This window comes from Prenolepis imparis, unplaced genomic scaffold, assembly GCF_030444845.1.
Source record: "Prenolepis imparis isolate NDT839.2.m4 unplaced genomic scaffold, iyPreImpa1.0 SCAF_8, whole genome shotgun sequence".
Classification (NCBI taxonomy): Eukaryota; Metazoa; Arthropoda; class Insecta; order Hymenoptera; family Formicidae; genus Prenolepis; species Prenolepis imparis.
Window position 1 is genome coordinate 3,350,060 of NW_028141166.1, and position 26,834 is coordinate 3,376,893.

At 40.3% G+C, this 26,834-nt stretch overlaps 1 protein-coding gene across 1 annotated transcript; it reads right to left on the reverse strand.

Moving 5' to 3' along the window:
• Positions 1 to 24,495: 24,495 nt before the first annotated feature.
• LOC145939291 (E3 SUMO-protein ligase ZBED1-like) lies at positions 24,496 to 25,434 on the reverse strand. The gene has a single exon (XM_083043527.1). The coding sequence runs from the start codon at positions 25,432 to 25,434 to the stop codon at positions 24,496 to 24,498; it is 939 nt and encodes a 312-aa protein (XP_082899653.1).
• Positions 25,435 to 26,834: the final 1,400 nt, after the last annotated feature.

The window sequence follows — 26,834 nt, forward strand, 5'->3', positions numbered from 1 at the left end:
GCTATTGCCTCGTGACACAATTTTAGGAGGGTTCGCGCATAGATATGTATACTATATAACTATGTATAGTTCTAACAATTCGCTTATTATTTGCCTTCTATGAAATTACTTTCTATATAGCTTATTCGAGGTCGTTCCATTTAAATTGTCTTCAAACAAAATATTTAATTTAATAGTATTAAAAAAATTGTTTCAACTGCGGTCTACCCGATCATCATAGCAAGGACTGTCCGACTAAAAATAATGGGAAGTGTTTCCAGTGCGGCGAGCGTGGTGTTGTGACCGGACGATGGGTCTCGAGAGTTCGGGAGTTATGTTGTTTAAGTAGTTTTCCTACCTTTAACACGGTCGCCAGTCCGTTTCTCTATACCACGGACAAGATCTCTGGATCCCCAGAATGAGAACCCCTTCACCAGATGAGTACCGCTGCTGCGTAGTCTACCTGGTCCACAGACAAGACCTCTGGATCCCCAGGATGAGAACCCCTTCTCCAGATGATCACCACTGCTACTTAGTTTACCTTGTCTACAGACAAGACCTTTGGATCCCCAGGATGAGAACCCCTTCTACAGATGAGCACCTTTACTGCTTTACTGCTCGCGGCTACTGCGTAGCTTCCTTTGTCAGAGACATAGGCACAAGATGATGTCATCCAACTGTCACCTTTGTTCGTTATATGCAATGACACAACACTCGCGTCACACACTTTGCTAATAATTAATCGTATTAATTATTGTTTCAGCATCCACCAGGATGTGGCAGCTTCCAGTCTATGCGTCAGGACCTGTCCAGGATTCACCGAAGACGTCACCACGCACAGGATTTCGTTTATGGATAAATGAACGAGCACTCGATTTTATATTATAAATATAAAAATATTTATTTAAAATTAATATAAAATAATTCTCTCCTTTCACATCCAAAACAAAATAAAATATTCTTCACGCACAGTACAAAATAAAATATCTTTGGTTATAATTGCACGACTTGACTCATGCGTCTTTCCGCCTCGGTGGTCGCGAGAGCAAGAGCCTGGTATCCTCTCCCGGCTCTCCCTATATAGCCGAGCCCCCACTCCGCATGATCGAGAGCTCCTTGCGTCTGCGCGTCCTACAATCACGCATACGCGTCTTAAACTCTAAATACATATTATATCGTTTGCGCTTATTATATCTAACCGCTTACAGTTCAATAAACGCTTAATTGTACCGCAATTAATAATAATTAATAATTAAATAAAAACTAAATATAATATGGTTATCTCCGCAATGGTAAGTACCATTGATGGTAAGTCCGAGTGTCGGTAAACTTACCGACTGTGCTCGGTCGGTAAGTCGGTAAGTCTTTTTTGTGTTCACTTTACAGTCGGTCACTTATCGTCCGTCGGTAAGTTGTCAGGCTTGACGTGTAAAGTCTTTTTCCTCGGGTCGGTTAGTTACCGACCGTCGGCTGTCGGTAACTGTTTATCTCCTGTCACTTAGTTACCTCAGAAGAAGTCCGCAGCGGCTGACCTCTTTCCCAGGTCCCGGATCTGGTCTGTCGGGACTCCTCCGGCCGTCTTCTCCTCCGTAGACGGGCTTGGCGGATGTTTCACTGGATTTGCCGGCTCCCTGCTGGTCGTAGCCGTGGCCATCCTCACCACTCGTACCTGCGGTTGCAGTGTCACGTCCGGGTGACCTTCCTTCTCTCTTTATGCCTACCAAAAAGAAGAATGGAGAAAGAAATAGGGCTGAGGTATTACCGGTGTCTGTGTCTTGGACACACGTGGCGCCGGTGTCGGCTGTGGACCGGAGCTCCCGCTGCTACCGCTGCGGGGCTCCGGGACACATAGCAAGGGGGTGCTCTTCCGAGCCGCGTTGTCCGCTTTGTGCGGATGTTGGGCGGCCGGCGGGACACCCCCTCGGGGCGCGCACACTCCTCCCTGGGAAAAGGAATCCGGGACGTGGGTTCGGCGGGATTCCTCGGACAAGAGGCCGAGGTGGAAACCGCCGAACGGTCTGGACCGGACTCCCACCCCGGTGACGGGGCAGGAGTGAGGGGGGAATCGACGTCAGGCCGTAGTGTTACGGTGAGATCCTAGTGATGGTATGCCGTAATGAAGTTAAGAATTAAGGGTTTATATACCCATCAAATCGAGAAAAATCTGAGTGTCGTGTGTAGTTTCCCTTTGGTGGGGATTTATAAGAAAGACGTTTTCTTGGAATATGTCACAATAAATTGTATTAAGAGGTCACGATGCGATGACCCGCAGAAGCGAGCGCTCTAGGTGTCAACTATCAATTTACGAGTTTTAGATAATCTGGACCGGATATCGAAGTTCGGCGGTGCGCTTGAGATGAGGAGCGACGATTCCAAGAAGCGTCTGATTTATTATTCTTTTGCGGTTTAAACGCTAGCATCCGATAACGCGAGGGAGATAACGGACGGAAGCGGCTTGTCACCTGCGATTGGCACTTAATTATTTGCTGATTTGTGAGCTGATTTTAGAGGGGTCTGCGCATAGATACATGTTAAAGTTTCTTACAGTTCGCCAAATATTCATTTGTACGTCTATGGAATCATTTCTTATATAACTTATTTTATGTTATTTAATTAGAATTCTTAATAAAACTTGAATTTAATGCAATAGGGTAGGATTAAGTTATTTCTAAATTATAGAATTATGATTCCATAACGTAATATCGAGAATCTCTTGTTCTCGCTTGATTTAATTCTATAATAAAATATTCTCTTTAATTATACCTACATGGGCCTTATTTATAAGTGTCTTCATTTAATATTTTACTCAATAAATCTTAATGATCTTGGGTTCGTTATCGAAATCATTTAATGACTGAAATAAGGCTTCGTAAATATAATTGCGGATGGAGTCTTAAAATATTAAGTGTTTGAACACTTTTAGTAATTCATCGAATGCTTGTCGCAGGTTTGTTATTACAATGCATCGCAAGATAAAGATTTATGGAACCTTCCTCATAATAATTCTGTCAGTGATTAAAAATACTTCTAAAACTTATTACTGTAAGTCTTAAATTGTTAAGTAAAGTTCGACAAGTTATTATGTTTCTGATTCCATAAATAATATTATTATATTGTTTAATTAATGTTGAATATTCATACATAGGTGGGTTAGTCATGATTAAAATATATTCTTATTGCTAAGGGTTAGTTTCATATAATAACAACTGGTTAGTTGAAGTATACGCTCAGGGGTCTCGGATGACGTTTGATTGGTCGGATCGCTAGTTCCTGGTAGCGGCTAGTTAGAACTAGATAACTGAAGACCCTAGATTTGGTATGGTTAATAATTAATAATATAAATGCTTGATTTTAGTCTAAACAATTATATGTAAAGAGGAAAATCATTAACTATCCTTAAATTTTAAGTATCGGCGCAGGAAAAACAGTAGCGCGCAAAAATATGGTTTCGTGAAAATGACGGGACGTTACACCTCCCCCCTTATTTAAGAACAAATTGCGATGTATTCGAAGGAATTTGTTCGAGATCTTTTAAACGATCTCTTAAATTCTGATATGAATTAATATCAGAAACATTATTAGTAGTTGCTGATTCGATGTTGGATGAGGCATTATCATTTGGTCTTGAAAACCCATTAATGATTACGATAGGTTCCTTGGAGAGGTCTTCAGGGGCAGAAGGTGACGGTGGTCCCTTGGCTTGTTTGTTGTTATCGGTCTTATCGACAGGTCCTCGTGCGAGATGAAGTAGTAGATGAGTGAGAGAGCTCCAAATGGCTCCAACCAAATGCATGCTCCATCCATAAGCGGAATGTAAGGCATAACCGTGAATAGCTGTATCAACGAAGACTTTTATGATGCGAATAATTATTAGAATGCCAAGGATTCCAGCGGTTGCGGATCCGAATGAAATAAATCCGGTCCATACTCGTGAGGCGGCACTCTCGAAAATTTTATTGAGAGAGGCTTCGTCCAATAAATTATACATGAAGACAGCATCGGAGTTAATGGAGTATCCCGTAATTCCTCTTGCAATTGTATTTAGAAGAGCGGGTTTCTCTGCGGGGAACATAATGTGATCCCTCAGTTTTTCTATATCTTCTTCGGAGTATATTCCGCTAACAGCAAGGGCTCCTGGCGTCAAATAATCCCAGGTTAATGTCGTCATTGGTTTTAATTGTTGCGGAGGTAACTGTCTGATTTGAGGTTCAGGTGTAAATTGAACCCAGGTATCCTCGATACGGTACATAGTTGTTAATTCAAAACTGCATTCCCTTTGATTTCCATATTTAGAATTATCCGGGATTTCGGGGTGAGAAACAAGGAAGTGTTGCGGGTGGTTACAGGTAATTCTGTTTAATATTCCTTTGTTTTCCTTACTACAACATCTATAGGTATGCATTTGACGATGTGTGTGATTTCTCCGGTTGTAACTGCCATATAGCCGGGTCCTTTCATAAGGCGATATGCGAATTCATCTGGTTGAAGAGTAGCGAGAGACAGGGCGTTGGTGATTACCTGTCTTTCTAATTCGCATTTTTGTTGCATAACATTATAATATAATGAAGTCATTTGTTGTCGGATGTGTTTTTCCACGTACACGAATTTAGAATTCATATATGTGAATATATCCAGGTTGTCCACGGGGATGATACCTCGGCTGGCGAAGGTATCTCCTTGCTTTGTTTCTAGGATAAAGAGCTTAGGGTGCTCTGTGCGAAATAAGGTATATCCACTGTCACGTCCGGTCACATAAAATTTTTACTTTCACATGAAATAAATTCTAAGTTCTCTAAGCGCTGTTTGAAAAGCGCGCCAGTGCCGGCCATGATACCTAACTCAGCCTAGTGACTAAGAGAGGCGCTGCGTAACGTCTAGGAACTTCCTACTACGGGGAAACGCCCCCGCCACACCGAGCGTCTCCCACTCTCGGGCCGCCGCAGCGCCCGAGCCGCCGAAAACGAAGGACCTCAGAGCGGTCCCAAAACCCGGCAGATCACATCGCGACTCCGACTAGAGCAGTCATACCTAGAACGCTCTCCTAATTCAATTCTAACTCTAATATTATAAGTCCTAACTCTAGCATTAAAACTTTAACTTTAGTTAACCTTTGTATCGTGTAGTGTTCATTTAGAATAAAAGTGTGTTTCATTTTTAATAATTCTCCACATTTATTTTAAACAATTCCAATTCCACGCGTTTCTAATATCTTGCTATTCTAATACTACAATTTTAGTATTTCTAAAATATTCCTAAAACGACTTCTCCTAATCTGCACGTGTAGTGAAAATCTATTATATGAATAATTTTCTTAGTGGAATCCAAGCTGCGACTTAGAGAGGACGAACCGCTCGTCGCTGCCGCACGATTTCACTTTTCTTATAATTTCTGAATTCTGTTGTAACTACTTTGAGAGGATGAGCCGCTCGTAGTTACGCACTGGAACAATAACCGACAGTGAGGACCGCCGCACGTCGACTTATTGTAAAAGTGACGCAATATTCAGAATGTTTTATATTATAAATCATTATGCCTAAGACACGCCGTGCAGGCAGGAAAAACCAACTTCGCCGTTTAACCGCGCGACTCTACTATCCGGCATCATCAAGTGAATATTCAAATCTTATCGGCACCTACTATCATAACGACTCAGAATACGACAACCTATTTGACGGAACCGCGCCGTTCGCTGTTAATAATAAAGATGTTAACCTGAGGAAGTGGCCAGCGCAATTGACTCCAATCGAAATCGAGAACCCTCGTATTCCGAGACACGACATCCCGGACAACGATCCTCGTCGCACCCGGTACTTGCAAATCAGGGCGGACATCCTGCACATCCACTATGACGCGCCTACTCCAGAGCATTGGGGAACCACTGTCCACCCCCTAGAGATCGACTAAGGTAAGTCTCAACTATTATAAACAATTGAAATAAATAATAAAACTCAACGTTAAGATTCTAGTACTAAAGGATAAGACTATTTGCCGTCACGAATAGTCAAATTATCGAAGTACTTTAAAACACATACATGCGTGTATAATTATTCTTTAAACATCTTTTAAATTAATATTTTCTACGAATTATGAAATATATCTTTACACGTGGCCTCTAGAATATTCGTAAAGACTCTTGGAAAACTCAATTTTCCAAGGGCCATAAAAGTGAAACTCTGTTTTTTTGCCTAGAGTCATAAAACTGACCCTTGATAAAAAAAAGGGGTCTCGACGATTTCTCTTTTGCAAACTAAGCTAACGTAGCACACTCAACGAATACTCTAGAATTCCGAATAAAATAACGTGAACGTTTTATTCATTTATTTAATTCCATTTATTTAAATAATTCACCCATGTGCCCAATAAGGCCTCGGTACCTTACCGCCCCGCACATCTTGCCTCTTCCCGAAGAGGAAGAAGAGCCTACTGAACAAGGAACCCCTTACTGCCAAATATCAATCGGGTTTATTAATAAAGAAACAAATGCCGCCCTTTGCGTAGACTGCCATATGCGCTTACGCGGTATTGCTCGAAACGAATGGTTGAACATTGCTAAACATTTGCTCGTAATCGGTAACTTACCGACCGGAATAATTTGCTCGGTGTGTAACTTCCATCGACTGTCGGTAACTCGCGACCCTCAATTCCACTGTTACCGTTGTCAGATAGCTTACTTACGGTACATCAACGGCGAAGAAACCTTTCGTATCGACACCGATGGTAACATCATGATTACAATTTTCCACTCCGTCGATGATTCCCTCGAACGTTTTCAGGATTATATTCGATAATATCCCCATACTCCTGTGTAACATTTGCAACTCCCTCGTACGAATCCTAAGGCGACACCCTCCCATCCGCAAGAAATTGAACCGTTGCGTGTAATCTTGGCGGAACACCCTTCGTCGTGGGTATCCCCGGAAAAGTTTTCCGAAATACGACGTTGTTCAGCGCGATAGTCCGAGCACGTGGACCGCGATAATTATTTCTCGCGAATTTCACGCCGCGACTGCGCCCCGGACGTAACAAATTGGTGACAGCGGTGGGATAGAAAAATTCCGTAATATGGTTGGCACGCGCGGGAATAAGGGGGACAAGGAAGATTCGCTAGAAAAGGAAAACGCAGGCAAAGAACTAACCGAATCAGAGTTAGCAGGGATACAAGCGAAACTTAAACAGAAGGAAACCGAGCTAGCCGAAGCTCAAAATAGACTTAGGACGAAAGAAACTCAGTTAAAAGACAGGGAAAATAGTTTGAGAGACGAAGCCATCTTCTTGGCAGATCAGCGGAAGAAACAGGATAAAAGAGGTCGCGAAATAGAACTTCTCCAAGAGAAAATGCAAAAGAACTCAGAAGTTCACGCCCAAGGCGTCGTCCTTGAGGATATGACCGCGCTTAGAAACGACCTTCTCACTGAAATGGACGAGTTGCGTCGGGAAGTGTTTCGCTTACGCCAAGAGACTAATCCATCTATTCGACTTTCCGGACAACTCTTGACATTACTCGACGAATCCGGCGGGCGTATTGAACCGCCTCCCGAACAATCCCATCTCCCTAAGGTCTCTTTTCGCGAGGCAACAGAATCCGTGCCTACTTTCGATGGGTATAACGTATCGCTAGGACAATTTACCCGGGCATGCCGTTGCGCAAGGTAAATAATCCCCTCATGTTCGGAACGCAACCTTACTAAGTTTTTGGTCAACAAACTCCGCGGACGCGCCTACTATGCCGTCGAGGACGAACCCTGCGATAGCGTTACGCAATTGATCGACTTATTAAACATCGCTTTCGGATCCGCAAAAATTATCGATCAATATAAAGGGGAACTCAGTACCGTGTACTTAAGACCCCAAGAACATATGCTTGATTACGTCAGTCGCGTTAAAGACCTCCGATCCGCGATCCTTGATGCTGAACGCCGCGTGACAGGACGCGTAGACGACGACACGACGTTGAAAATCAACGAACTGACAGCGCGTTCATTCTGCGAAGGGTTGCCTTTACAATATAGACTTCAAATGGATAGACGCCTCTACTCCGTCCCGTCCGAGGCATTTGCTAAGGCAAAAGAGCTCGCGAAAAGAGAAGAGCTGGACCGGGACCGATATAAGACGCGTGATCGCCGCGAACCGGAACCGCCGCGTAACGAACACACTCGACGAATATACCCCCAGACAACACCCCGCAACGAAACTTATTTTCGCGATCGCTACCCGAATAATACGTTACGTAACAACCCGGTCAGACCCCCCGTAACGCGAGAGAGAGAGGAGCGCCCAACATACAACGACAGACGACAAACGTATAATAACATGAATGTTAATACTAACGCTCCTATTCGCCATAACGACCGTCCCAACAAATGGTGCCGTTACTGCAAGAACAGCGGCCACGAAATCGAAGAATGCCGGAAACGCGAGTATAATAACAACTTGCAAAGGAACGAGCCGGGAAACGCGCTGAGCCCCGCGGGAAGGTCGGATACACCTAGCCAAGGGGCCCCCCCTCAAACGATCCGCCCGGTAAATTTAGTCGAAGGGACGAGTACCGAGAAACCAGAATCGCAACTCTGAATCTGCAAGGGCATTCGCACACGCCCACCGTCGCGTTAGTCGCTGACGGGCTTTTGCACGAAACAACATTCAGATAGATACAGGGGCCGCCCCTAATCTAATTAAAATCCGAAACTTACATCCCGAGACGAAAATTCAACAACACGACACGTTGTACCTTAGCGGTATAACAAACGGAAAGATAAAAACCCTCGGGTCCGCCGAAGTTCTTTACATGGGACATCCCCTCTACGTCCACACGGTGTTAAACAATTTTCCAATTCTTCAAGAAGGGATCCTAGGATCCGATTTTCTTCGAGATGCTAGTAGTATCGATTTTAGAGATCGATCAGTACACTGGCAAAATATTCGAATTCCTTTTTCCCAACGCGAAACCGTAGTATTGCCTGCCAGATCGCGCTCGACATTCTATGTCAATATAAAAAATCTCGACATCACAGTAGGATACATTCCGCGTCTTAGCGTCTGCGAGAACGTATTCCTCGGAGAAGCGATAGTCACTAATCGAAATGGGAAAGCATACCTTCACGTTATTAACGCTAACGACACCGACCGTGAGTTAGTAATACCGACGATAGATCTACAAGAGATCGACCAAATTTCCGCCGAACGCGAGAACGATATTCCAACCGAAAAGAGCAAGGTGTTCACCATATCCCCTCTCGCAACAGACGAACATACTCAAGACCGAGCCACTGCCGTCCGAGAGCTTCTCCGATTAGAACACCTAAATGAAGAAGAGTTAACACACGTTACCGACTTGACGAACTACGAACACATAACGATTTATTCCGTCTACCAGACGAGATGTTAGGTTACACAGTCAAAATGTCTCACAAAATCCCAACAACCGAAGACCAACCGATCCACATTAAACAGTACCGATTCCCGCCGATCCACAAAGACGAGATAAACAAACAGGTTAGAGAATTATTAGACAACGACGTAGTTAAACCCTCGGAGTCTCCCTACAATTTGCCCCTGTGGATCGTCCCTAAAATGCCCGATTCAAAGGGAAACAAGCGTTGGAGAATGGTCGTCGACTATCGAGCGTTAAACGAAAAAAAACAATAGGAGATGCGTACCCGCTACCAAATATAACAGAAATCCTCGACCAGTTAGGGAGCGCAAAATACTTCAGCGTGTTTGACCTCGCGTCCGGTTTCTACCAAATACCGATGCATGAGTCGCACGCGCAAAAGATGGCTTTCTCAACACCTCATGGGTACTACGAATTCAAACGAATGCCATTCGGTTTAAAGAATGCCCCAGCGACGTTTCAGCAACTCATGGACCAGGTTCTATGCGGACTACAGGGAACTGAACTTTTTGTATATCTCGATGACATAGTATTGTACGCGAGCTCATTACGCGAACACGAAATCAAATTCAACAAACTTGCCGAAAGATTGCGTAGGGCTAACTTAAAACTCCAACCAGATAAATGCGAGTTCCTACGTAAAGAGGAACCTCGGGTAAAGAGGAAGTCGGATACCTAGATCACATAATCAGTGACGAAGGAGTAAAACCAGATCAGTCTAAGTTGCTCGCGGTTAAAGAATTCCCCAGACCCCGGCATGCAAAGAACAGTTCCTCGGTCTGGCTGGCTATTATCGTAGGTTCATCCCCGAGTTCTCTAAAATCGCACGACCTCTTACCGACTTATTAAAGAAGGACAAACCATTTATCTGGAGGGATGAACAAGAAAAAGCCTTTACGAAACTCCGCGACGCACTATGTTCCAAACCCATCCTCCAATTTTCCGATTTTACGCGACCTTTCGTCGTCACAACAGACGCTTCAGGGTACGCGGTCGGAGGAGTCCTGAGTCAGGGAGAAATCGGTAAAGTTCTGCCCATTGCATACACATCTCGATTACTAAACAACGCAGAGAAGAACTACTCGACAATTGAAAAGGAGTCGTTAGCCATCGTGTACTGCGTCAATTACTTCCGACCCTATATATATGGACGGAAGTTCACGCTAGTCACGGATCACAGACCGCTAGTATGGATACACTCCGTAACAGATCCTACCTCACGACTCATCCGATGGCGCCTTAAACTCGCGGAATACGATTATAACGTAGTGTATAAGCCAGATAAAATCAACGATAACGCCGACGCACTCCCGAAATCCTATTCCATCTAACTCTTTAGCTAAACTAAACGAAATAGAACAAATTCTACCCCTCGAACAGACTCGAGAGCTCTCCAGCTCAGAAGAGTCATTATTCAATCCTAAAAGAAAGAAAACCGAAGAAGCGCCGCAACGAGCGGAAAACGACAACATAAACGAACCATTCGTCCAAGGAACTAGAATGGGACCACAAGTGGTACCGATTCCAGATAACTTCTCTACGCGAAAAGATAACCTTGTAATTTTCGTCACACAACAAGGCGTACCAGTCGACCGCGGAGCTCACATACTCCGAGAAAGTAAATCCTTGCCTATGATTAGAGGAGCAGCTCTAGCCAGGGCAAGAATAAACTGCGACGGGAGTCGCCAAATTATATCGCTTGTCATTAAAGAACGCGAATCGGGAGATACGGAAAGAGAGATACTAAAAGAATCATTTCGATCGCTTTTAGACGTCGTCAGGGAATCGGAGCTGTCGTCTATCTCGATAACCAGAGGCGACATCGATAATATCCCTTGAGATACTCGTTGCTAACGCGCGTCTTAAGCGAAACCAATGTAAAAATATTCATTTGTAGAAACAAAATCTCCGTCCCACCGGAGGACGAGAGAGAAAATATCATCGCCGAAAACCACAACTCGGCGATTGGCGGCCATAAAGGTATTTCCAAAACATACCAACGTATGAAAAGGTGATACCAATGGAACGGCATGAAAACCGATATCCAAACGTTCATCAAAAATTACCGCCCTTGCCAATTAAAGAAACTGGTCCGCGTAAAGACCAGACAACCCATGATATTGACGGATACACCTGACGCGGCCTTCGACAAGGTCTCGATGGACATCATGGGTCCATTTACCCGTTACGCGAGCTAGCAACATGTATATACTCACTGTACAGGATCTCCTAACTAAGTATTCTTTAGCGATCCCTTTGCAACATGCAAACGCGATCAACGTAGCAGACGTATTAACGAATGAATTAATATGCGTTTTCGGAGCACCGAAAGCTATATTAACGGACCAGGGATCGCATTTTCTAAATAGCCTAATGCGTAATATAGCGAAGAAATTTAGAATTAAACTCTTTAAAACTACGGCCTATAGGCCGCAATCTAATGGCTCAATAGAGCGCTGCCACCACGTTTTGTGGGAATATCTAAAACAGTACGTAGACAAAAATAATGAGTGGGATATATACTTAAAATTAGCGTCATTCTCCTATAACACGAGCGTACATGAGGGGACGCAATACACCCCTCACGAGTTAGTCTTCGAGAGGATAGCCAGGGCACCTTCCAGCAACCCTGACGTCGCCGACGTCGCGGATGAAAGCTATGCTAACTATCTCACAACTCTTTTTAACAAATTAACAGACATCCAGGCTATCGCCCGCGAAAACCTAATTGCCGCTAAACGAAGATCAAAAATTTATTATGACCGTAGAGTTAATTCTCGACAGTTCAGAGCAGGAGACTATGTATATTTGTTGAAAGAACCGAGCAAAGGAAAGTTAGGCGACCAATATACGGAACCTTATAAAATAATTAATCTTTTAGGGAATCATAATGTCAAGTTAGCTATAAATAGAATTAAGACAAGAATTGTACACGAGGACAAGTTAAAGGCCTCGCCGCATCGAGCCCCCACCGAGGAAGACCCCCACTCCGAACCAGACGACTATATCTTGGATGCCCCGGCGGAGGACCGGCCAGTAGTCAACAAACCCCAGTAGAATGAAGACCTACGTAACCATCTTAGCTATAACCGTACTGTTAGCCTCAACCTCCGACGGGCTAATAGGCTATGATTGTGGAGGCCACGGCCTAAACATTACGTCGCTATCCCTCACGGACATCGGGGAATGCCAATTAGACAATATCGAGCCCGACAAAAAGGAAATATACATACAGCTGCTACAACTAAGCGAGTTCGACCACACCATCGGACTTCAATGTAAAATCGAAATCGATCGTACCATTTATTATTGCGGGATGCACTCGCAATAATAAATATCTGTGGTACAAAACGGAAGACGCGAATACATCCGCGAAGTGTCAGCCGAAACGTGCAAAAAGCTGTACGATACCGGAACCATCTTTTTGGGAAACAACGGCCACATCGAAGACATCAAGGTGAATACCACCAACCAGCGCAGCCTAACATTTACAGGAATCATCAGAACCGACGGAACGTGCTCTGGAACTCAGTTCAGCGACCCGTTCGGTACTTGGGATAACGTGGTCGTGCAAGCTTCGATAAAGATTACCACTCGAAGACTGGAGCTGCCTGTCAAACACAGCACCAACGAGATGATATTACCCTCCGGTGCTCGATGTAACGTAGCTGAAGGAGAATGCAACGACGCAGACGGCACAACTACTTATTGGTCAGTGCTGCCCAGCGACAATTGCCACTTCAATCGTTATGACGTCCTCTACCAAGGTTTAGCATACCGCCTCACATCGAAACCTACACAGAGGGACACTCCGATCGTCTACACGGTCACCACTCAGGAGACTACATTTGCATTAGCACGAACAACAGAGATAAACGTGTGCGGATATAAAATTTTGAGAACGGAGCACTCCAAACTCTGCATTCTCGAAACTCAACCTGGACAGGCGTTCAAAGGCCGCTCCAGAGTCCCGATCGATAACCTCGATATATTTTCTTACGTAAATTCTAAATTTATTTACGCAGAGAAACACTTGAAAACACAATTGACACAATTGTATCAAGACATAATGGAGCAAAAATGTGCCTTAGAAAGACAAATTCTTCAGAACGCCCTCTCACTCGCCAGCATCGCCCAAGATGAGATGGCACACTGAATCATGAAGGCGCCAGGCTACACCGCCATTACTGCAGGTGAAGTCCTCCATTTAATCAAATGCGTGCCGGTGGAGTGCCGAGTACGGCAAGCTGAAAACTGCTACAACGAACTCCCCGTCACCCACCAAAACAATCCCTCGTCCTGTTACCAAGGTCAAGAATACTTACCAAAACAGGAACACCCAGGGATTGCCACGAGCTGCTTCCGGCAATGTATCAGGTACACAACACCTGGTATCGCTTAACTCCGAGGCCAGTGGAATCCGTAGCGCCGCCAACGATTCAATCACTAACCAAGCCGTCGTGGAGATACGTGAGTCCCGATTCACTCGCCTCTAGCGACATCTATATCAACGAGGACCTCGATCGCCTCCGCGATCATATCATGTTCCCCATGGAAAAACCCTCCATGCTCAACACAATCGCTAGAGGAGCAATGGAACAAGAAATCCCTGCGGGAAGTTTCTCCATGCTAAATCTGCTAGACGAGAAAACACTCGATCAACTAGCAGAAAACACCGGAGCTCGTCTATGGAAGGGATTCATGAACTTTGGATCAGCCAGCGCCGGAGTACTCGGAGTCTTCGTCGCTGTACGCCTCGCCAAGTTAATAATTGATACACTAATACACGGTTACGCACTCCACTCTGTATACGGATGGAGTTTGCACCTCCTGGGAGCCATCTGGACTTCGGTGACAAACGTCCTGTTACACCTTGGAAGACCAGCAGACGGAGGAAAGAACAACGAAAAGGAGCTTCTACTATTAAAACCCTCTCCAACGACCGAAGACTCTGCATCCCTAGCCCCTCCTTTGCAAGAAAGACAACTCCCTTCAGCCGAAAAAATGCAAAGTGAAGTGCACATAAACTATAGAGAATTGCGCAACCTCCTCAACGAAGAGGTATAGACTCAGTAACACGTTAACATTTGATAAAAAAAAATAAGCATAGAAAATAAGAAATTGTAACCGCCACTATATACTAACAAGAGGAGGTCGCGGTTGACTCTTCACCGATTTTGATCTCCTTTGATATGGTGAATCTACATCGAAAAAAAGTTGCTCCGTGTTCGAGCTTTTCGTCCAATGCCTTGTAAAAAAAAATTTTTTTTCCCGAAGTTTAGAGAAATTGTCAGGTTCGTTACGAGGCCTAAAGAAAGACACACTTTCGATCGGTGCCGCTAGTGCAGCGGCAGAGCACAAGAATAGTAATCCCGGGATCCCAGGTTCAGAACTTCGGGCTCTCATAATTTTTTTAATTTTTTTTTTAATAACATGTATTATTTATTATGATAAATAAATATTCGGCATATTTTTATCGTTAGTTATGCATATATCTCTTTATATATTTAAAATTAATAAAATGATCGTAATATAAATAAAATATTTCTCTATAAAACTATTTTATTTATATTACGATCATTTTATTAACTTTAAATATACAAAAAGATATATGCATAACTAACGATAAAAATATGCCGAATATTTATTTATCATAATAAATAATACGTTATTAAAAAAAAAAAAAAAAAAAAAATTGACAGCCCAAAGTTCTGAACCTGAGGGATCCCGGGATTACTATTCTTGTGCTCTGCCGCTGCACTAGCGGTACCGATCGAAAGTGTGTCTTTCTTTAGGCCTTGTAATGAACCTGACAATTTCTCTAAACTTCGGGGAAAAAAAAAATTTTTTTACAAGGATGAAAGCTCGAACACGGAGCAACTTTTTTTCGATGTAGATTCACCATACCAAATGAGATCAAAATCAGTGAAGAGTCAACCGCGACCTCCCCTTGTAAGTTCGGAAAACGTTGGAACATGGTCCAACATTTTCTCTTAAGGGAAGAGGTGTCACGTCCGGTCACAAAATTTTTACTTTCACATGAAATAAATTCTAAGTTCTCTAAGCGCTGTTTGAAAAGCGCGCCAGTGCCGGCCATGATGCCTAACTCAGCCTAGTGACTAAGAGAGGCGCTGCGTAACGTCTAGAAACTTCCTACTACGGGGAAATGCCCCCACCACACCGAGCGTCTCCCACTCTCGGGCCGCCGCAGCGCCCGAGCCGCCGAAAACGAAGGACCTCAGAGCGGTCCCAAAACCCGGCAGATCACATCGCGACTCCGACTAGAGCAGTCATACCTAGAACGCTCTCCTAATTTAATTCTAACTCTAATATTATAAGTCCTAACTCTAGCATTAAAACTTTAACTTTAGTTAACCTTTGTATCGTGTAGTGTTCATTTAGAATAAAAGTGTGTTTCATTTTTAATAATTTTCTACATTTATTTTAAACAATTCCAATTCCACGCGTTTCTAATATCTTGCTATTCTAATACTATGATTTTAGTATTTCTAAAATATTCCTAAAACGAGTTCTCCTAATCTGCACGTGTAGTGAAAATCTATTATATGAATAATTTTCTTAGTGGAATCCAAGCTGTGACTTAGAGAGGACGAACTGCTCGTCGCTGCCGCACGATTTCACTTTTCTTATAATTTCTGAATTCTGTTGTAACTACTTTGAGAGGATGAGCCGCTCGTAGTTACGCACTGGAACAATAACCGACAGTGAGGACCGCCGCACGTCGACTTATTGTAAAAGTGACGCAATATTCAGAATGTTTTATATTATAAATCATTATGCCTAAGACACGCCGTGCAGGCAGGAAAAACCAACTTCGCCGTTTAATCGCGCGACTCTACTATCCGGCATCATCAAGTGAATATTCAAATCTTATCGGCACCTACTATCATAACGACTCAGAATACGACAACCTATTTGACGGAACCGCGCCGTTCGCTGTTAATAATAAAGATGTTAACCTGAGGAAGTGGCCAGCGCAATTGACTCCAATCGAAATCGAGAACCCTCGTATTCCGAGACACGACATCCCGGACAACGATCCTCGTCGCACCCGGTACTTGCAAATCAGGGCGGACATCCTGCACATCCACTATGACGCGCCTACTCCAGAGCATTGGGGAACCACTGTCCACCCCCTAGAGATCGACTAAGGTAAGTCTCAACTATTATAAACAATTGAAATAAATAATAAAACTCAACGTTAAGATTCTAGTACTAAAGGATAAGACTATTTGCCGTCACGAATAGTCAAATTATCGAAGTACTTTAAAACACATACATGCGTGTATAATTATTCTTTAAACATCTTTTAAATTAATATTTTCTACGAATTATGAAATATATCTTTACACGTGGCCTCTAGAATATTCGTAAAGACTCTTGGAAAACTCAATTTTCCAAGGGCCATAAAAGTGAAACTCTGTTTTTTTGCCTAGAGTCATAAAACTGACCCTTGATAAAAAAAAGGGGTCTCGACGATTTCTCTTTTGCAAACTAAGCTAACGTAGCACACTCAACGAATACTCTAGAATTCCGAATAAAATAACGTGAACGTTTTATTCATTTATTTAATTCCATTTATTTAAATAATTCACCCATGTGCCCAATAAGGCCTCGGTACCTTACCGCCCCGCACATCTTGCCTCTTCCCGAAGAGGAAGAAGAGCCTACTGAACAAGGAACCCCTTACTGCCAAATATCAATCGGGTTTATTAATAAAGAAACAAATGCCGCCCTTTGCGTAGACTGCCATATGCGCTTACGCGGTATTGCTCGAAACGAATGGTTGAACATTGCTAAACATTTGCTCGTAATCGGTAACTTACCGACCGGAATAATTTGCTCGGTGTGTAACTTCCATCGACTGTCGGTAACTCGCGACCCTCAATTCCACTGTTACCGTTGTCAGATAGCTTACCTACGGTACATCAACGGCGAAGAAACCTTTCGTATCGACACCGATGGTAACATCATGATTACAATTTTCCACTCCGTCGATGATTCCCTCGAACGTTTTCAGGATTATATTCGATAATATCCCCATACTCCTGTGTAACATTTGCAACTCCCTCGTACGAATCCTAAGGCGACACCCTCCCATCCGCAAGAAATTGAACCGTTGCGTGTAATCTTGGCGGAACACCCTTCGTCGTGGGTATCCCCGGAAAAGTTTTCCGAAATACGACGTTGTTCAGCGCGATAGTCCGAGCACGTGGACCGCGATAATTATTTCTCGCGAATTTCACGCCGCGACTGCGCCCCGAACACCACACAAGGGTTGTTCTTTTGTTTTTGTAAGTGCGAACGTGACGTCCCGCGTAGTCAGACTATAAATATTCGGAGAAAGAGGGTTAGTTGAATTATCTGTAATTTTAGTTGCTAAACCCTCATGAAGAACGTCATATTGATGGAAATTGCAAGCAGATGTTGGCACGGGTTTCCAATACGAGTATCCGTTTTCTGAATCGATGCAAAATCCTTCGCTCAAGAGACAAATGGTTCCGGATTTTAATATTATTTTTCCGGAGTTTAATTGTACGGGAACGTGCGATGTGCTCAAGAAGATCTTGACGACGGCTTGAACAACGACGTTGTCCCAGGTTCCGTAAGGGTCGGAGTACTGAGTGCCTTTGCAGGTTCCGTCGTTATTAGTGCGTCCGGCTAAGGTGAGACTATGATAAGTAGTCTCACCTTAGCCGGACGTAACACGTACTGATTAGCTCTTAGTCCGTGAATGATATTGCCATCCCTACGAACTACTGATTAGCTCTTAGTCCGTGAATGATATTGCCATCTCCGAGAGAGAATGTTCCATCTTGGAATGCCCTTCGGCACATTGTATATCCGGTTTCGTGGATATAATCTGCCTTTCCGTTATGGACTACGGAGACATGCGAGTGCATTCCGCAGTGATAAATTGTCCGTGATATTTCCACCTTGCACTGGATGACTTCTGCATGATTGTAGTCCGAGAGTTGTAAGAGTTGCATGTAGACGTCGGTTGAATTGGGTTTCCGTATATCAAGATTGCATTCTCCAACATCGAGCAACGATACCGAAGTAATATTCAGGTGTTGTCCGCCACAATCGAATCCAATAAGAGCGTGAATCGGATTAACGAGAACGAGAATCGCGCAATATGTGATATTGCCTTAAATTTATGGTTATATGTGTATATTTGTATTCATATAGCTTTGTAATCAAGTAGGATATATATATATATATATATATATATGATTATAATTGAATATATATATATTCTTATTCTAATTATTATATATTATTATATAAGATATATATATTCATATTCTATATATATATTCTTATTCTAAATACGTATATATATATATTGTTTTTTGTTGTGTGCTTTTTGGGTTTTCTTTTTCTTTATATGTATATATATATATATATATATATATAAAGTATATAAGGTATCCTTTTGTCACCGAGTAAGGTATGGAATTATAATAGATTATATGCACGTTTTATTCTAAAATTATGAATATGTAAATTATTTTTTTTTCTCTTTTTTTTTATATATATGCTATATGTATTATAACTTTATTTTGCAACTGAGTAGGATATAAGAATTGTACTTGGGTATATATGTACGTTCTATAATTAAGATATATATATTTCATTAAAATTACTTTAATTAGATCAGTTAGAACCAATGCGTAGATGTTAATTGTTTAGGGTGAAGCTTATCGTAGCGAGGAATATATACGATATTAACTTACATAGATGCTTAATGTTAAAAATAAAAAAAATTCTCTTCTCTTTTTTTGTTATTTTTTTCGAGGACGCTTTCGTAGTTCGCTAATTCTTGGGATCAGGGCCGTCAAGCCGCGCGGGTCTGATATTGCATCCATATGTGTAACTTTCGCATGGAAAGGTTGTGTTTGTCTTTGGGGAAGAGTTAGAAAGGGCGTGTAAAGTCGTAAACATGTCATAGGTAAAAGTGTATGTGAGTAGAGGGGAAATGGGAGGAAAAAGGAAATGGTTTTCCACGTGCAGATCAACGAAAAAGAATCGCACAGTCGCATTTTAGTTTTTGCAGTGGCAAGAGTGTCGTGAAAAAAAGGTTTATAATGGAAATCGAAGTCCCGCGTTCGAAAACGAGGGTAGTAATCAAGCGACTACCGATGATTTTGGTGATGGATTTTAATAAAGAAAACGTAAGTTGTTCATGAATGTGTATGAATCTGATTTATTATTAATGCTATTACTTCTGACATTAGTGATATTTGATATTTGTTTAGTAATTTGGAACGAGGTGATCGAGATAGGAAAATATAATAATTAAGGGTTTTTTTTCTCAGCCCAGCGTCATTCCTATGGTGTATCAGAACATGAAGAAGGATCAGGAAGATCGGCGAGAGAGAGCCGAAGAGAGACGGCGCTGGGAGGCTTTCCTGGAGGAGGAAGGGGATGATATTTTCTCCCTAAATAAATTATTTGAGGAATGGAGCGAGGAGGAGAGGTTGTTCAGAGAGAGATTTCTGATCACTGATGAGATGCTCAGTAAGTTCTTTTAAATTTTATGACGCGGTGGGTTAATATATAATTGATATAGTTCGATGTATGTAACCTTTATTTGTTTGCTAGAGGACGACTGGGACTATGGGCCACCGTGGAGAGTATGCTTATGGGGGAACGTAATGAAGATGAGCAGGCTACGTGCTGAGAGAAGGGTGCAGAGGATGATTGATTTCGCGGCACCGGTGAGGAGGTGCGAGGACGCGGGATACGATACTAAAGATGATTTTGACGACGCGGAGTACCGTGAAGAAGTCTTACGCAAAGCGGGATTCTATAGGAATAAGAATTAGGTAAGTAAAGTTTCTTTTACTTTGTTTTGCTTTGGATTTATTTCATTTCTTTGACATCATATTATTTTTATGCATTGTTTCAGAACTGCCTTGACAGCGTCATTGATTCAGTTAATTCCGAAGAGCGTGCGCGATCGTAAACATATATATACTTTTAATCATTTAAAATAATTATTATCATTGAATGTATTTTTAAGTATATATTAAAGTTAAGCTTAATCGAGAAACTGTTATTTTATTTCGTATAATATACATATGTTCTTAGGATTAAAAGAAAGTCCCGAGAAGCTCTTTATTGCATTGCTATTTAAATAGGTATTATTTATAGTTAATATATATATTCTTATGATTTAACTTCGTATATATATATAATTAACTATTTGTCGTAATTATATCAGTAAGATTAGAAGAAGCTAAGGATGCACCTTATCGTATCAATTGTCATATTTTCTAAGATTAAATAGGACGAGCACTTTATAGTTTACGATTAGGATTAAATAAATCAGATATTTGTCAACCATATTTGCTTAAGATTAATTGGATTCATAAGATTAATTGGAACAGTAGACACATTAGGTTTGTTCTTTTTAGCTGCACTGATGAACTAGTGCAATAAGTTAGAGTGAAACAAAATATATTTGTCTCATTTTAACTTATTGCACCAGTGTGCACCAGTGCACCAGTGCAGCTAAAAAGAACAAACATATTGTGACAAAATGTTTAAAAAAATAAGATGCAAAAGAAAACTGCACGGCGACACAGGTAATTACGACGAAATGTGTTAAAGAAGTTGTTAATAGACATAAAATCGTTGCGTTAATTGATATAGGGAGTGATTTATGTTTGATGCGCGCGGATCAATACGTTAAATTAGGGTCTCCTTCGTTAAACTATAAAGAAACTCGTTTTCGCGGTATAGGGTCGAATGATAATGTAATGCTCGGAAAGTTTTTCGCGGAATTAACAGTAGACGGACATTCGTATACTATACTAAATTTCTTATTGAAACCGTTTTGTTAAATACGGTCGAGTTGCGTATAAAGAGCAGAGATATAGCAATTAATCCAGTTAAAGAAATACAACGAATAATGACGAATTGTCTGAATTTGAAACATTTCAAATAGATCTAGAGCACGAGAAAACTAACAAAATAGACGTGACGCACATTCCAGAAAAAAACACCGATTAACTCTTGAAAACATTGTTAATAATTATCGTCCATGCAAGAAATAAACGTTAAAATGACCATTGTTTTAAAAGATGAAATCCCGGTATATTAAACAGCTCAGCATTTGTCACCGAAAGAGAGAGAAAAAGTTAATGAGCATGTAAGCGAGTGGATTCGAGACGGTATCACGCAACCTTCCTTCTCCGATTACGCGAGTCCTGTAGTATTAGTTGCAAAAAAAAAGGATGGAAGTACTAGATTATGTGTCGATTATCGATAATTAAACAAAAATATTGTACGAGATAGATATCCGCTTTCACTTATAGAGGACCAACTTGATCTTTTACAAAACGCAAAATTCTTTAGTATCTTAGATCTGAAAAACGGATTCTTTCATGTTTCAATAGCTGAAAACAGCCAAAAGTATACAGCACTTATCGTTCCTGATGGTTACTTTGAATTTTTAAAAGTACCCTTCGGTCTTTGTAATTCATCCTCAGTTTTTCAACGCAATTTATTAATGCAATTTTTCGAGATGAAATATACAATAAAATAGTGCTGACTTACTTAGATGATTTAATAATACCTTCTACAGATAGAGATATGAGAATTCGAAATCTTGAAATGGTCTCAAAAACCGTTTTTTACAGAGTTTTTTACAGAGTAAAGTAGAATTTCTTGGTCATATAGTAGAAAACGGTCAAGTATATCCTTCTATTCGTAAAATTAAAGCAATGCGTTTTGTTAATTTTCAGAAGACAACATCAAAATCGATGGATTCCTAAATCTTCGACAAATACAAGAAATGCGAAATTTTCGATGGTGATCGCCAGGAATTAGATAAACTGTAGGGGGTCGGAGGAAGCCCGGGAACAGGCATACTTATATTAATCGTGGTTGGATGACGTTTTTGGCGTCCACAAATTATTCGGGGGGGAACCATATCCTCCTGAATCTGTCAAGGAGGAATTTGTCTAGCATGTCTCTGGGGAGCCTAGAGAGTTGGGGAGTCGGAATGAGAATACAATATGAGGGTTTATGGGAAAGTGGAATATTAGGATGGATCTCAAGATGAACGCTATCAGCGGGAAATGAAATTATTGTTATAGTACTTAACAGACAATTAAAATGTAATGAAGAGTAAGTTTTCCTTGTTTTACTAAGAGTTGTCTTTACCCTTGAGTTATTTTATCATATTTCTTTGTTTCAATTTCATCTCGATGGCGTTATCGATTTCTTTAGTTCTCACATACTATTTTATAGGACGACTCTTCTTTTTTTAAAGAGAAGCAGTCTACTCCCTTTTATAAATCTATATATATAATTTCCTTCCTCTGTGTCTGTCTGTCTGACCGCGATTTACTTTCACATTTATGAACCGATTTTCGTGAAACCGGTACCAAAATTTTCCTATTTTTTCGGGGAGTGATCTTACGTGATCTTGTTTTTTTTTGTTTTTTTGTTTTGTTTTTTTTTTTTTTTATTTAATGTCAATAAGCACCCAATTCTGTCTGTTTGGAATTAAATTAAAAAAGAAATAAGAAAAGAAACGAAAACAAAACCACATAACATCCATCCCCGTAACATTAGAAACATTTTGTTTCTAGAGAGGCACGTGAGCGAGAGCGAGAAGAGAAAGAGGGATGGGACAATGGATATGGGCCCCTCGTAGAGGGAAAAGGTAAGTAGGAAGGTAGTAAGAAGTATCGAAAATTTAGTCTTTAAATATTAATATTTGAATTTAATGTTCGAATTTAATCTAAATTAAATAATTCTATCGTAGAATTTCACTATTATTTCTTCCGAATAACGTTCGGTATTCACCAGCTTTAGAATAATAAGAGCAATAAAGAAGAAGAGGGAAAAAGTGTTCGTCAAGCCAGGACGTCTTAACATAAATGTAAGCTCAGAGATTAAATCCGAACATTTAGTGAAGGAAAAAGCACTAGCAATGTAACTTTCATTTTTATTTATATTTTAATTTTTCTTTCTATTTCGTCAGTGCAGGCGGGGGACAGCCGATGGCGGCGACGAAATGAAAAAGTGAAACAAATTTCGACGCATTCCGATAACGTTGAAAAAACCGCGGAAGAAGAGGCGAATAATGAAAAGGAGAAGGAGGAGGAAGCCGAAAATAATTCGATAACTCAAGAGAGCCACGGAAAGAAAGGAGGATGAGGAACAACCTCACCGTCAGCAGCTGCAACAACAACAGGTCGGTGATTATAATTTTAAACATATTATTTTAGTAACGGAAAATATGCGACGATTTAAATATTTCGCGATAAACAGGAAAGAATCGAGTTTCGTAATACAAGCACTTGTAAGTAGTACTGTTATTTTTTCGAAGGATCGAAGCTTCGAAGCTTCGAAAGACTTCGAAGGAACGAAGGAATCTTCGAAGGTACGAAGGAATCTTTGAAGGTTCGAAGGTTCGAAATTTCCAAAAATGTGTTAAATTGTAAACTATCACATTTATGCCCTATTTTTTTAGTTATAGCCATGTACACTTTGGTTTTCTCAAATTTTCGTTAAACAATGGCTAAAATAGTTGAAAATTTTTATTTTAAATAAATGGTGTCCCTTTCCGCAAATTAAAAATCAATTCAAAATTATTTATTTTTATTTACTATGTAGGTTTAGAGAATAATAAAAAACCTTTCGAGCCAAAATAATTATCATTTATTAAAAAAATCGAAGACAAAATTAATAATGTATATTATATTTCGTACGTATGCAAACATAAATAATAAAAATATTTATTCTGAAAAATGTAAATATATTATTGTAAATATTTTCTATTCTGAAAAACAAATACATTTGCTGCAACATTTTTAGTGGCCAAGCAACTTCTTTTTGGTGTGACAATGCTTTCTGCCGTTGAAAAAGTTCTTTCGGAAGCTACGGAAGTGGCAGGAATGCACAGATATTTTTTAGCCAACTGTGCTACAAGCGGAAATCTATTTTCGTGGGATTTCCACCATTTAAGTGGGTCCAAATTCATGTCAATTTCTGGTTGAGCTAGATATGTTTTATATTGTTGAGCTGCTGATGAAAGCTGGCTCTCGTCAGTACGTTTAAAAAGAAAATCCAATTGCACAATTTCATCTGTTTCTTGCTACAGACGTCTCAAATTGCAACATTTTAAATCGTGGATCGAGGAAAGAAGCTTTTCCAGCTAAATGTGTTAAGTCTGAATATTTTTCCGAAAAAAAGCGATCCGGTAGCTGCATCGATAAATTTTCAATCACAGAAGAAATATTCTCGTCTTTTTCATATTTATTCAAAGCATTGCTGAGGTGATTATCAATTAAAGTGCGGATAACTGGATTCACAATAGAAAGTGTTCCTGCTGATAGAATTGCGGTCGCGACTTCTAAAGGTTTCAAAACCTCCACCAGAGCCTCTAATACATTCCAGTCTCTTTCAAAAATTTCCAGAGTTTGTGCCTGTTTTTGACTTGTGACGGATCTATCTGCAAGAACATTCATTATAACATTGCGATTTCCAATGAGCCTTTCAGCCATCTGTAGATCTGTATTCCAACGAGTACATACGCTTTGTATTAGTTTTAATTTTGGTAAGCCAAGTTGTTCTTGTTTTTGCTCAAGACTTTTGGAAGCTACTGTAGAATGCCGGAAATGAGAAACAATTTTAGTTGCCTTATTTAATGTATCAGATACGTTTCCTTCTTGAAGTGCATGTTGCACTGCTAAATGAATTTTGTGAGCAGCACAAGTTATGTCGTTCGGGATATTATGCATCATCTGCACAGCTTTCACGATATTGCTTGCGTTATCGTTTGTGATGGCAACTATTTTCTCGTCGATTCCAAACTGGACCATCACATTGTATAATCTGTCGGCCAGATTTTCAGCATTGTGGCGTTCTTCAAACTCTTCTATACAAAGAGTAAAAATATACGGTATCCAATTATCATCAATTATATGAGCGTTAACGCTTATATATCCTTCTTGTGATCTTGAGGTCCAGCAATCCGTGTCTATATAAATATACTGCACTTCGACGAACATTCGTTGCATTTTTATTTTTATTTCGTCTTCCAAAACGCGTAGTCGACGAATTATTGTTTGGCTGCATGGACAGATATAGTTGGTTCTATTTCCTTCATAAAATCTTTGAAGGAAGAACTAGAAACAAAACTATACGGTAATCGACTGCATGCAATCAATTTCGTCACAGCTTGTGTTATCCTCTCACTACGTTCTTTACTAATTGATCCTAATTTTTTTGAGCGAGCTGACGCTATACGAGTTCGTTTTATTGGTATTGTTAATATATTGTTGTTTTCTTCAGAACATTCTTCTAGCTGCGAATCTTCTGTACTATCCGTTGTTTGAGAGATATCTGATTTCTGATGTACTAATCTAGAAACCATAGAAGAATTTGCTGAATATTACGTTGCTCTTAAAAAAGTGAAATTAAAAATATTTCGATTTAAAAAATTTGTGAAAAATTGGAAATTAACAATTTCACAGAAAAACAATAAGAAAACAAAAAATAAAAATAAATAAATAAGTTAACAATTTCAAACAAATTGTGTAGCGACTCAACTGACAAAACGCTTGATTATAATAAATATTTCTACGTTTCTATTTCTATACGACTTTGTACTTTGTACTTGAAAAGGACCACAATCCATATGGTCAAAACGTAGTAATATTTATTATAATAAAATGTTTTGCCAGTTGAGTTGCCACACAATTTGTTTTTAATTAATTATTGACGAAAAATCAAAAATATTTTTTATTTACTCTATATTGTAATCGTGCGTTTTGTCGCTTCGATTGATGGACGTCTAATTGAATGAACATTCATTAAATGTTCGATGTTGAGGTAGATCCGTGAGTTTGCAGCACCGAATCGCAAATTAGGCACGTCGCCGATTTTGCATCTGCAGCTTTATCACAATGTGCCAATACCCAACTCCTTTTCATGTTTTTTCCTAAAATATTTGGTAACAAAAACCGATTAAAAAATATATTTAATATACAATCAAATAAATCACTTTTGAAGTCAAATAAATGTTTGATGTCAAATAAATTGACGAAGAATCCACGTACCTTTATTTATCGTAGAATCCAGAATTATATAAAATGTATCCTAGTCGTAGAACGTATAGACACGTCTATTGCTTTATGAAGTTTGGTTATAACTGTTATAAGGACAACGCGCAACGTTGTCTAACGTTGCTAAGCATGTATGTATTTGTTTTTCAAAATAGAAAATATTTACAATAATATATTTACATTTTTCAGAATAAATATTTAATTATTAATGTTTTGCATACGTATATACGAAATATAATATACATTGTTAACTTTGTCTTCGATTTTGTTATTAAATGATAATTGTTTTGGTTCGAAAAGTTTTTTATTATTTTCTAAACCTACATAGTAAATAAAAATAAATAATTTTGAAA